The sequence below is a fragment of the Ascidia mentula genome, chromosome 1 (assembly GCF_947561715.1).
Source record: "Ascidia mentula chromosome 1, kaAscMent1.1, whole genome shotgun sequence".
NCBI lineage: Eukaryota > Metazoa > Chordata > Ascidiacea > Phlebobranchia > Ascidiidae > Ascidia > Ascidia mentula.
Genome location: NC_138566.1, coordinates 8,717,856 through 8,731,230, shown reverse-complemented (window position 1 = coordinate 8,731,230; position 13,375 = coordinate 8,717,856). Strand labels below are relative to the sequence as shown.

Here is a 13,375-nt window from a genome sequence, read left to right as displayed (position 1 = left end):
ATATTAACGACATACAGGCGAACACACACAAACAAACATTCAAAGGTTAATACAAAAGAACAAACAACATGCTCGAACAATTTCAGGTTAGCATGGGACTTTCCCATCTATATTGGGCTCTTTTGTGACATCTGGCGGTGATAAGAATAGCGTGTTGTTTTTGTAAATTTTCGATGGTTGTTGTTCTTACAATATAATGTTTGAAACAAATTTTTGGCAATTTATCCGTACAAAACAAACAGTTAGACCTACGTGCTGTTTGCCACATAAAGCGGATATTTCCTATTCGTGCACAAAGTGTTAAATCTGTATTGACCGACCTATGATGCCTTGAAGCATTTTGCATTTGGAAAATATAAATAAATAAAACTGTTTTGGGAAATCATTTTACCAAATCCCAGTACGTTTTGAGTCAACATATATGATATGAGACTTGTATTACCGTTCTATGTCCTAAACCACTAGGGTTGGGACCTTTCTCAGTGGCACGCTTATTTTAGGTGTTGAATTGTGTGCATTCCGGTTGGTTGAACAAACACCACAGGGCTACTTAGAAAGGAAGATGTCACCGACCTGGTTTATCGTCGTGCTTATCCCAACAACATTACTTCCTCGTTATGCTACTCCAAAACAAAGAGTAATTTGACACGAGAGAAATGTTGTGAACACACCTTTTCGTGCCAATACAGGGAGAGATGAAACTTGACACCCAGCCCACCCGTAACGATATCAGTCATATTACCCTTGGTGCAGAAATGATTTAAAGTGGTATGTAACAGAAGTTTTCAGCACAAAGTGCCTTCTGGAACAGTGAGTAAACACAGTTAACAAGCGAAATGGAGGTCGAGCAACAAGACGTAAGGTAATCGAGTTATCGTTGCAGTAATAGAATAAGATAGTGCTGTGATAATTGTCATTTGCAAAAATAATACATTAAACTAGGCAACAAGATTTAATTGATAATTAAAATAGGTTTGTTCTTGCGCATTCTAAACGTTGCACCTGATGCTTCGACCTATGGCGTATCAATTTTTATTACAGCACAGTGCAAGAGACCCGCGATACGCAGGAAAAGCAAGAAGACAAAATTGTTCGACCACCCCGTGAGGGAAGCACACGACTACCGCCTTTTCCGCGGGTTAGCATCCTAAAACCTAACGTGGGAAGAAAGCCAAAGATTTATTACGATAAAGTTCCCGAATTGAGGTAAAAACTTAAAGTCAAGTCGAACTTATAATTAAGGCAAATTGTAGCCTATAATTTTAAGTCACGTAAATTTCAATACAATTCTTAGAAAAGAAATGCGAACACGACTCTTCAAAATCGACAAGTCAAAGAAGTTTAAAAACGACTTCAAGAGAACAGAGCAAGACTTCTGGCGGATGGAATTGGATCGTTTGAACAAAATCAGTGATGACAACAAACGGAACATGACAGCAGCCATCAAAGTTTACTTGGGACAAACTGAAGGATCTAACCACGCTATCCACAATCTTCTCAGGCATTTACATGTTTAAAACTAGCGGTATATTGCAGAAATAATTGATCGTCTTGTGTTACTTTAGAAGTGCCGCCACTAATATTGTTTTGTGTTACGATGTTTTGTGAAAGGTAGGCTGTTTGTACAAAATTGTCCAATGTGGAAATATTTTGAACTAAAAAAAACAAACGACAGAGGGGTGGCCCAAATAAGACATGGTCTCGAGAATATATAAATCCCTATTGCAAGCCGCATGCAAGGTCCCTGTTGTTCCGGTACCAAAAACAAAACAACTAATGGCGTCTAGGAATCGATCCGTGCGCATGTATTGCTCCATTGAAATAATAATCTTGACGCGCAATAAATCATGAACTTGTTTTTGCCGCCTCGTGTGTACGAATAAACCTTGTAAAAAAACTCTCTGCAGTGGTATTTCAAAACCAAAGACATGTACTAAAAATAGCTTTTATAATGTACACAAACATTTCATTTTGCAAAGAAGTGTAAGATTTCGCTTTGGTTACAAAGTTTTACTCTTTTTGGAGCTCTAGAAGTGTACAGAAATACATAAAAATATTCCGCACAAAAAAACAATGATATTTTGTACATATTCTCCGCAACAAAGCACTGTTTTGTCATTCATTTACTTTTCTGAACTTTTGTAGTCCTTAAAGTCACAGTGTTGGTCAATGTCAATTTCTGCAATCAAAATATCTTCCACAAAGACTCCAAGGTGTAACCTGGCTTCAGCGGTTCAATTGCCAAACCGAGATCTGGAGAAAATACTGGCTGCACTGGTTCATCAGCAGTTGAGTTATCTGTTGTCATATCATCGGCATAGTAGGCCACACAAGCGTCAGATTTTATGCTGGTGTCAATGTCAATATCCTCCATCACTGGACCCCTGACAATTTTTCCAGTTTCAGCATCTTCTTTGACCTAAGATTTGGAAAATTAACGGTTACAGTAATGTGTAGAATAACATCAATAAACAGTGTTCATAATTGTAGGGTTATTAACTTAAAACAATTGATTTGACCATAAGCAGGTTTTTGCCTGCATGGCATTACATTATTTCCAAGCAAAATTAAAAGTTTTATGCAGCGACAACATGTAATGGAAAATTATAAAACATGCAGCAAGTACATAGTCCCAGTCACTATACTTTTTAAAACTTACTACAAAGCTGTTATATGTATAATTTTTCCAGTCACTATACTTAAGATAGACCTGATCAATGTTCTTTTCATGTTCCACACCATAGACAGGACTTGCTGAATACACACGATGTAGACTCTGTATTTCTTTGGCAGTTTCTTGTAGTTTCTCCAATGGGTCAATTCGAAATCCCAATACATAACCTCCACTTTGCCAAGTGCTTTCAATAACCATGGCAAATCCAAACTTAGAATCCCGTACTTTCACACTTTGCTAAAAAAAGCAGACATGGACAAAATTGTAAATCATACACACCTTAGTAAAATAGCTTACAATCTGCAAGTAGGGGATGCTGACATTAAAGCTTTCGTTCATGTTGGCATGCCACACCACACGGATGTTGGTGATGAAAAAGGTGCCAAGATTTCCTTGGTCACTTGATAAATTCCAAACACCATTCACTTTATTGTATAATTCCTCCTGTGAAACAAGTTTTTGACCACCATGCAAAATGAACAGGGCAATAATAAACATTACTTGGGGTAAAAGTTTGAGGTGTTTGTTTTGTATGAGAGCTCCTCTCAGCTTTAAATCCCTGTAGAGTTTACTGGAATCATATGCTCTAAAAAGAATTATACATATTTTAAATTGACAACCTTTACATGCCATGGTGAAATAGCATTCACGTACTTAAAAATTGCCAACACAGTTACAAACATCTGTGTATTGTTAGAATTGTCGCATGTAAAGACAAACTCGAAACGGTTGCTGTTGCATTTTGTGGAAAGACACAATGACTGAGAATTTCCTCGAATTTTCTGTGAAATAAACAACACTATAAAAGCTTGTTGTCATTGACCAGCAAAGAAAGACTCACAGAGCTCGTCCTTTTGGTAGTAATATTGAGAACACAGGAATATCCAATAGCTAAAATGTAACACAAAATACAATAGACATTGATTTAATAAATACAACTGCAAATTTGTACTCAGATTCAAGAAAAAACAACAGAAATGTTTTAACATGGAATTACTTTTGATTAAGGATACAAATGGGTGTGCTCAACATCCAGCATTTTCACTGTATTATATTAGTATTGACATCAAAAACACAAAATCCTACTTACAGAGATTTACTCTTGGAAATTTAAGTGAATGCCATATCAGACGCAAAGTCGTAACCATGAATTTGCCTGGTTTGCCCTTGTTTCCCTTGGTGTCCTCAACGGAATTAAAAACATCTACCAGTTCTTCACCTGGTCGCATGTTCATTTGCCTGGAATTTCACAATACACGTATCTGTATCGGTTAAGAAAACATTTAATACTGTCACTTACTGTTCTGTCAAGTCAAACCTAATATCTCTGTCTTCCCAAAGAACTTCCATTTTGCCAAAAATGTTACACTGGTTGTTGTGTAAAGTGTATGCTGGAAGCTAGCTGAGGCTCGGACAAAATTTGAAGATTATTTGTTTTTCTTTTGCAGAAGCGTTTCTTGGTTGTCCGGCTATGTTCATGGAAATCATATGCGTGTAAAATCATAGTATACTATGGTAAAATAGCTTTCTATGCTTTACCATAGTATACTACTTATAATATACTATGCTTTTACCTTTCTCGTATCAATTCAACAGCATTGTCATCTAATGAAAAATACTATCTAGGAGCCGGACAACATCGCACACCGACCTGCATATTTAACAAAGTTTAATCCGACAGAATTGCGTCCACGTTGAACAACGCGATAAATGTAACAAATAAATACTTTTGACAAGACATTTTAAGCGTATGTAATATGTTTCACCAAGCATAGGTCATGGAAACGAAAGAAACGGCCATGAAATAGTTTTCACAATTCGCATTCTTGAAATGTATTAGGAACGTATATAGCACATTTATGCACAATCATAGACAGACCCACTGTTGTGTTTTATCTGTTTGCACCAATTGCACAAGATGCTAATGTCAAGTGAAAAAAACAAGCAGAGACTCGACATCTTTTTCACGTAAAATCGAAAATGTACAAAACATAGCACGAAGAATGGCAATACAAGGTACAGGTAAGTCGTTCGGAAACCCTACTGCATTGTTTTCCAGGTTGATCTCATCTCCAACACGCAAAAAATCAGTTCAAATACAACCACGTCATCTTCTCTATGTAGATTGGCAGAGGCATCGTGAAGAAGGAATATTAAATTTTCGTCCAATGCATTCAGACAAGGGTCGGGCAATGGCATGCCCTGACTTCCCACGGCATAACCAACCTAATAACGTTGCAAAACGTATTGTTAAACGGGCAAAAGAAGGGTCCAATTAAATAAAGAATAATAATTGAAAACAGCTGAATGTGATAGGGCATATAAAGAAGAAAACAAAAATTAACCGGTCACAACTGACTAAAATGTTCACTTGACGCAATGCAAATTTTTGCAAACTATTTAATATGAACCACAGTTGCACAAAATGTCACGTCCGTCTTGTTACTGTAGTACCAGCAATGACCACCAATCGGTAACTTCGCTTTGTTTTATTTAAAAGCAACGGACAGGTACAGACCCTTTGGACTACTACAAATGAGCCTGTATTTTACCATGCTGTAAGAAAAGCTTTCTGTGGAAAAGTTAACACAAGCTCTTACATCATCTGGGTGAATGTTGAATCTAATCCCAATTTTGGTTTGTCTTGAACTCCGCAACAATTTCATCTGAGGAACCAGGGCTTGAAAACAGCCGTCGGCCATTTGTTTTGCCAATCTGCTCATATCAAGAACGTCGTTGGTGCTTTTGAAGAAAAATACCTTGGGAAAAGTAAATACTAAGTCTTAATACAGGTAAAAACGCAACAATAATAAACACCAAGTACCTGGTTCCATCTAAGCACCTGTTGTTTTCCTTTCTTTTCACTTTTTCCTTGAACATTATACCCAATCACGCCCTCGAATGACATGAAGTCAATCGGGCTGGATAAGCTGAGATTAATATTACAATATTATGGATTAATTTAAGAATATACATAAAAGGAATTGAGGGCTTTGTCAGCATTGCGTAAAGGGTGTTTGCCATACTGACATTTATTGAAAAGGGTGTGTGTGTAGCTGCGTCGAATCAGTATATTGACTAATTTATAGTATCCGGATCCGGCCGGGTACACTTAACATTTTTTTTGCAAATAACTCGATATTGGAGCCTGCTGCAGAAAACAATACTCCCGTTCTTGGTTGTTTGTTACTGATTTTATCGTGGCGAGTTGCGTCACACGCAGTGAACAAAGTTAAATGATTTGTGACGTCATTACACTATATTAAAACATAAAGTGTCATTACAAAAATGTGCTGTATTTGGTGCTCAATATGTCGAGGGTTTGGAACGACTCTTTAAGCATACAATCTTTGAATAAATTAAGGAAGATATTTTATACAGAGACTGAACCACATGACCGACCAGTTGTTTTATCACATTTATGAATGTCGCACTCTTATTTGTTCAACTTACCATAAACTAACCATAACAAAGCATACTGCTCAAGATTTTTAACAACGATTCAAAAGCAAACAGCCGGGTCCAAATTACCCGGCTGGATTTCACTGTTAACTATACCAGTTTAACTATACTTTAGGACTGGCAACATCACTAGTGTTGTGGTACAGAATAACATCAATTATAACATTATAAAATATGTTTGACTAACTTTAAACTTATACATGGAATAGAAAAACACTTACCCAATGTTGAACTTCGTATCGTCAGCTACCCATCTAACTTCCACAAACTTACAAGTCTGTTTCGTGGCTTGTGTTTCCTGGGTTGAACAATAAACAAACCAACAGTGACATCACACTCTTTAATGACTTACTAAAGGCTGCTTTCCATTAATGCCATAAGATTACAGTTTAGAATTTAGTCAATGCTCTTAAGTGTGGCGTAAAACAAAACAGGACTTGTTTATTTAACCAAAGTACAAACTACAGCACACAGTTTACCACAGAGGTGTCTTGTTCTGGCGGATTGCAATTAATCAAAAAGTCGTCCATTGCCTTTAAAGCCTCTTTTAGTGCAGCCATCTTTTCTGGCAAAATCTGCACCATCAGACCATCTGCAGATTTTATCATAGAATTGTAGCAAATTTCACAATTAACTATTTTACATATATTAGATTGTGACCTTCAACAATGGTACAGCGAGCTTGTTGGGTGTGGCCAGATTTCAAGGAACCATTAAACACAACAAATGCCACCCCTGTATCTGGTGACGTTTCACCAACCTGCAACACAACATCCAACTGGTAATAAAACTGCACAGCCATGATTTTTGTTATGAAGAATAAAGATCAGTAAAACCTTTTTTCATTGCCGGTGGCTTAAGTTTATTTGTTACCAGTTTCTAATGTGAACTTGGTGGTGAAAGCAATTTTCTTTTATATCACAGAGCATTATTCAAATATTGTACAACTTGGTTTTTCTGGTTATAAAATTACACAGGCAAGTGTTAAAAGATAAATGTTTAAAGATTGCAGTAACATAACTTCATTTTTTCACAGGTTGTATTGGTAATTGTTTAATTTTAACTTTCTATACAATTCAGCTTACGTTACTCAAACTTCTTTGAAGTACTTCAGTGTGGTAGGAAAGGTTGGAGTGATCTTGAACAGCGACAAGATGAGATTGAAAGTTCTCATCTTGACAGGACAAAACATCAGAGCCAAGCGCAAGAACATGTTCGTTGGAACTATTCAATATCTTCACGATTTCGTTAAACCTACAAAGCACAGAACTGCATTGTTACATAATAATACCGGTAATTCTTTAGTTGAAAGATAATCAGCTTTCTGAAATTGGGACAAACATATGTTCCATTGCTACACTTCCAATGTCAGTGTGCTCAAGGAAATTGGCTTAATGTTTCAAATATGCCAAGTATTGCAGCTTCCTGTACCTAGTGCTATATATGAAAATTAACACTCTGGATGCCAGCATGTTTTTAAGGGTACATTGGTTGAATGCCAACATGTGGCTATTTGCTATAATCTAATACAAATAAGCTACATACTAATTACCTATAATTTATAAAGCTTACAAACTTTTTTCACATCTAACAACAGCTGTTGAACTACTGACATCATGCCCAAAATGGCGTCTATGTTTAAATATGATTTTGGCATGTATGGCCTCGTAAACATTTTTAGCACTCAACCGTTAATGTAACTAGGAGTGCAGAGCGTTAAAAGTTTTATCACCACCTGTTAACTGGTATGCTGATGAGAATACCATGTTCTTTGATCGTGACACTCAGTCCAGGCACTGTAACAACCTTGTACTTGAAGTTTCTTAAATCACACAATATCCCAAGTATCGTGTTGGCAGTTTCTGGATAAACCGACTTTCTTTCCAAGCTGTTCGTGATAGGATAGGGAAATTCTGGAAACATCAACAATGACCAAATATTAGGTATTAACTAAATTAAGAGTAAGCATTTTGCGTTGGGCACATTCATTTGTTTGTACAAGTTTATTGTTTAAATTTAGGGCAAGAAATACCTACTTTGGTAATTTTATGAAAATGTTTTGGAGTGTACCTTTTGAGCTGGCACCGAGACCAAGCAGCAATCGTGAAGGAAACAAGGTGGCCCACGGTTTTTCAGATTTGTGGACCAGCAAAGCAAATAATGTAGAAGATGGTTTGACTGTGAGTGACGAAAATGAGGGATCTGTCAAATAGGAGAAGGAGGAAATGAAGATTGGGACACCTGAACGAAATGGTCCACAAATTCACTTGGCAAGACATACTTACCACTTTCTTCTTCCAAATCAATAATCTGGAAGGTTTTTCTCACAAATAATGTGCCAATTAAATCAGCCACTCCAAAATAAGGTTCTTCTGATATCCTGAAACAAAATATGACTTGCAATATGTTGGGGGCAGTGTGGGTCAAAAAATAATTGAATCACTATTCTGTATTGCTTCCGTGAAATTTACATTCATGCTAAACCTTGCTAATTGATATATGTAGCACACATTGATCTAATAACAACTTTAAAAACAATGTCCAAGATGTGCTTTCTAACAAAGTATGAAACTGCGTTACACATTCTTAATGTTTTTAATTTCAGATCTTGAATAATTTGGATGTTTACCAATCAGCCAATATTTAGCATAAAGATATTACAGAGTCTTACATGTCAGAAGCAGGAACAAAGTCAAGTGCATGAACAGGTTTTCCTTTTCTTGAATTAGTGAAAAGAAAGGAATAAATGGTAAAAGCATGAAGAGGCAAGTCATAGGCAGAATGTTTAATTTGTAGAATAAATGCAACCTCAGCCTGTCCGACTGTGTCCAGTCCATGTGACACAAAGTAGTAGCATGGAATTGATTTGTCTGCAAAGCCGAACAGTAAATAAAGAATACTTCACAGTTGGTAAGAGTATTTTGTATTGATTTTTTGTGCTGTGGGCTGTACCTGAACCAATTACACTATATTGCATGCGAAAGTCAACTCAAAAAATGTTATAATTATGTAGTTGTGTAAGCTGCAGACAGATGGCCACTGTTTCGACCTAAAAGGTCTCATCATTGCAGCTGGTGTGACTTTCAGAGGACTGGTTGTGTTTACATTGACATTTATATAGCCCCACTAGTTTACATACAGTGCTTCAAAAATCCAGTTGGTTTGACTGGATCACATAAAATAAGGTTTAATTGAATAAACCGATTTATCAGTTAGTCTTTTACATATAGATGAAGCCTTGCAAGGATTATTACATTAACTTACACTTAATAACACGCAGAGAAACATAAAGATTAGGCCCAAGTGCAAATCTCAGTGGCTTCAGGTTGTCGGGTTGGAGTAGTGTTGTTATCAGGGCTTGATCAGGATACTCCTCTATCACCAAACTACCATCATCGTAAGTATCTGCATTGCAACAAAAAATATTATTAACAGGTCTTACCAGTGAGTAGGTACTAAAATACACTTGCCAACAATAACAGGTGGAAATGGTGAGTCCTGTGCGGGGTTCCTTTGCCTTGTCCTACCAGCCCTGTGTTAAAGGTTACCGTCATGAATTTTAAGACTAAATGCAAATTGTTTAGCTGTAAAAATACCTTGGCATTCTGCTTGGTGGTGGAGGGGTAGCGGGAAGAGTATCAGGGTGATCTGGACGGGTTCCATCAGAAAACCTCACACTTTTTGAGTTTCCTGTGTTGTTTCCTGCATCTTACAACAACAGTGCATTTATGACAAAAATATATGGAGTGATTTTATGTTAAATACCTGAAGCATCGCTATCTGTTGCCTTAAGAACTGGTCTGGGTGCACTGGAGGGTGGAGAAGGCATATTTGGCGAGGGTAATACCACATTTCTTTGAGCTGCCATTGTATCAGCTAAACACCAATGATGGATTTAAATTAAGTTTGATATTTACAAACGAAAAAGCTACCTATAAAATATCTATAATTAGGTTTGACTATAATTTGTGCAGTAGGCAGGCTCAAATACAACAGACAACCACAAAATGGACATAAAAGTTAACCTTATTTATATTACAAGCAAACAACCACTTGACACAAAATATTTTCTACCTCGCAAAATTTCAGCATTACATTCCACACAAACCCTGACTTCGTCAAATTCCATGTACTCTAGTTTTGCCTTCTCACTACAACAAGTGCTGCAAAAAATCCGACCACATGCCCGGCAATGGTGTCTGCAACAACACAGTGAAATAAATGTGCATAACATTGAGTCCTTTGTCCATTCGATTTCCTTTCCAAAAAGGTCAAATGCTTATTTGATGTTGGGGTGTATGTATTTTTAGTACATCATTAGCAGTTCTTGAGAAACAGCATCTTATTAAAAATTTCAATTACTTGGGTTCATAGTTGTATTACAGATACAACTGAACATCATAAAACAGCTACGATTAAAGAAATTGTATGAATTTAACAATATGGATTAGGACATGTTGGACAAAAATGTTGTATTTCTGCTGCCAGCATATTAAAATTTATGTGTACCACAAAAAAAATATGCAACCATCATTAGATTCAAAACCAAACGTTTACATGTATGGATGCATTTGACGAACTTGTAATGACATAAGGAGATGAATACAGTTTCCAAGATGTTGAAATTACAATATGTGCTGGAGTTTAATCAAAAAAACTTGATCAAGCAAAGTTGTCAATTAACAAAAGAGAAATGCTCTAGATTAATGTGCAACAATAATCTACAAATTTACCTTCTTCTTGTGAAGCTAAATGGTGTTCCACACTTGGTGCATGCAGGACTCTCCTTGTCTGGAACCCATATTGGCTTGTGCTTACCAGGTCGTGAAACAATTGGCATTGGCAATGTATGTACAACTGGTTGACTGATCCGATCAGTCCTGTCTTGTGATCTACTGTCTTGAGAGTCAACGTGCAACTGAGGCTGCAAAAACATATTTTGGACCAAATATTGTTATCTATTTTCGCAACAACTTTGCTTAGTTTGAAAATACAAATGTTGACAAAGAATTCCTTTTTTTTAATCATTTTAATGTTTCAATGATCGATCATGCAATTAATGCATAAAATAATAAAAAAAACATCTCATTCAACTGACTACAAAATATTTTTAATATTAGTGTTAAAGGAATTTTCAATTTTACAAAACCGTGTAAATTTCATGCAACGGATTTACGAACCTCCATATTCCTGGCTTCCAGACCTGTAAATTAAATTATAACACAATTAAATTAAATTGAAATGATAAACAAAACAAAAAGTTATTTGTAAATATTTGTATACCCACCATGATGTGGTGCTTCATCTTGCCGCTGTGGTTGTAAGATTTGCCTGTGAGCAGCTTTGTCTTCAGCCAGTACAGCAGAATACGAAGGTGGGGAAAAATCCGGAAAAGATTGATCGGAAATTCCATCACCCATATCCACTGAAGTTTGGCCATTAATTTCTTGATCAGGTTCTTGACGATCATGGGATTGATTGACGCTTATTGTGGTTGGTTGCGAAATGTCTGTTGTAGGCATACTGTTTGGCACAGGTTGCTCCTCAACTTGTACATTGTTTAAACCAACATCGTCAACTAGTACTGTGGAATTATCCACATTATCTGTGGGCAAACATAACTCACTACAGGGTTGAGTTGGTTCATCATTTTCCTCATGCATACTATCTTCTGCATAATCTGTGTTAATTACATGCTCCAAAGGAGGGTGGTTGGTTTCTGTAGGAGTGCTACCACTTGTATTGCATATTTTGTCAACTTCGCTTTTAGCATGTTGCTCTTCGCTTTCTGCTTCTGTTGCAGTGGATGTATTGGTATCAACAATCTGTGATTCATCTTCTGTGGCCATGAATGATTCAAACTCATTGAGCAAAGCTTCTTCTTCCTCAACCGAGTTTCGTGAGGATAAAAGTCCAACAGCTTTCGCATCATTATTAACATCTTGAACAATCAGCTCTTCGGTTTTACCAACATTTTCAACATGGGTTGGTGATTCTTTTCCATGATTTAAAGGAATTTCAGGTAAAATATTTATAGTGTTACTGACAACAGTTGAATTATTACTGCAGAAAGGTTCCGGAGACAGCGACAGTAAAATATCCAATTCACTGAAAGAACTAGGAACAGGAGGGTTTATTTGTGCTGCATCAACTGATGGTGGTGCCAACACATCACCAAAGTCAACCAACAAGTCAGTTTCTTTGTTGGTTGGCTTCACAAGCCCCACATCTGGTTCATGGTTGAGACCATTGGAAAGTGGAGTATTATCGTCAACTGCATCCCAAGGTGCCTCAGTGTTTTGATGGTTTACGATGGAAGCTGATGCAGGAATTGATTGTTTATGTTTTCCTGGGCTTACAGACTGGTCCTTTGCTGCTGCATAAGGAGAGGAAACTAAAAACAAAGCAGTATTTTTGTACATTACCAACATATTTTGCTCACAAAGTTGTTTATTTAACATTGCTGAAATATAAGTAAACATTTACTGTTTTCTACCGGTAAGCGGTACGTTAGGCTTACCAGATTTAGCTGGGACCTCGTTTTCTTCCAACTCGTCCAGTATTCTGTCCAGATCCGTAGTTGCGGCAAAAAATGAATCGACCATGTTTATAGTGTCTTTGTAGATTAACTAACTTAGGTTTGTTTTATGTAACCATTGCTGCCAAAGGCACGAACACGGTTTCGCGGATCACAAGTCACAACATAACAAACTGCTGAAACATCAAAACAAAATTTCTAGCCAATGAGAGAAACAATTTTAGCGAATGAGAGGTTTTATATTGTTTTCTTTGGTGTGATGTGCAATGTGCACTCTCAGTAAAACACAAATTGCGAATGTTCCGACGTAATGGAAAATATTTTATGCCACTTACATTTAAAACTGCATGAATGTTAATAGATGTATGAGATAAAATGGCGGCCACAACCAAAAAAGTGATGTATTCTTGGGCTGAATAATCAGGGTTGTCGCATTACAATTAGCGTATTTAGGGGTCCAAGGAGTCATAGCCCCGATTTCGGCTAAGATATTGTGTTCTTCTGTCACAAAAGATGGTGTATCACTAAAGAATTTTACGCTTTGCAAAGTCTTCGCGAGTTGCAACTCCCGGAAGCTAAGGCGGAAGCACCTGTTACCCAATCTCGTCCCTCTTCGAACCCGTGTCCACAATTGCTGTCAAATGTTTTGCAACGCACGAGACCACAATTGCCGTTAAAAGTAGTGCGGCGCACGTGTCCAC

General features: G+C 36.9%; 3 protein-coding genes across 4 annotated transcripts; 1 reads left to right on the top strand and 2 right to left on the bottom strand.

The window, feature by feature from the left end:
* The first annotated feature begins 731 nt into the window (after positions 1-731).
* On the top strand, positions 732-1,859 carry LOC145896505 (uncharacterized). Its single transcript, XM_082985107.1, has 3 exons — positions 732-862; positions 1,042-1,206; positions 1,295-1,859. Exons 1-3 carry the CDS (start codon positions 837-839, stop codon positions 1,515-1,517), a joined length of 414 nt encoding a protein of 137 aa, XP_082841233.1. The 5' UTR covers positions 732-836; the 3' UTR covers positions 1,518-1,859.
* A 105-nt stretch (positions 1,860-1,964) lies between these two features.
* On the bottom strand, positions 1,965-4,136 carry LOC145896489 (BBSome complex member BBS5-like). The gene is made up of 8 exons (XM_082985106.1): positions 3,975-4,136; positions 3,765-3,913; positions 3,516-3,565; positions 3,329-3,456; positions 3,176-3,260; positions 2,972-3,118; positions 2,711-2,911; positions 1,965-2,419 (listed from the first exon to the last, which is right to left on the bottom strand). The coding sequence occupies exons 1-8, from the start codon at positions 4,022-4,024 to the stop codon at positions 2,186-2,188; spliced, it is 1,044 nt and encodes a 347-aa protein (XP_082841232.1). The 5' UTR covers positions 4,025-4,136; the 3' UTR covers positions 1,965-2,185.
* Positions 4,137-4,328: 192 nt separating this feature from the next.
* Positions 4,329-12,845, bottom strand: LOC145894881 (zinc finger FYVE domain-containing protein 9-like). Of its 2 annotated transcripts, none has more exons than XM_082983552.1 (20): positions 12,657-12,845; positions 11,424-12,530; positions 11,317-11,339; positions 10,870-11,060; positions 10,211-10,335; positions 9,902-10,012; positions 9,733-9,844; positions 9,607-9,668; positions 9,401-9,541; positions 8,808-9,006; positions 8,422-8,516; positions 8,207-8,338; positions 7,872-8,049; positions 7,222-7,390; positions 6,797-6,896; positions 6,616-6,728; positions 6,358-6,434; positions 5,499-5,604; positions 5,275-5,433; positions 4,329-4,900 (listed from the first exon to the last, which is right to left on the bottom strand). In XM_082983552.1, exons 1-20 carry the CDS (start codon positions 12,739-12,741, stop codon positions 4,715-4,717), a joined length of 3,471 nt encoding a protein of 1,156 aa, XP_082839678.1. In that variant the 5' UTR covers positions 12,742-12,845; the 3' UTR covers positions 4,329-4,714. The 2 variants fall into 2 exon arrangements, with proteins under 2 accessions (XP_082839678.1, XP_082839685.1); XM_082983559.1 differs by having other exon boundaries at positions 9,733-9,838.
* Positions 12,846-13,375: the final 530 nt, after the last annotated feature.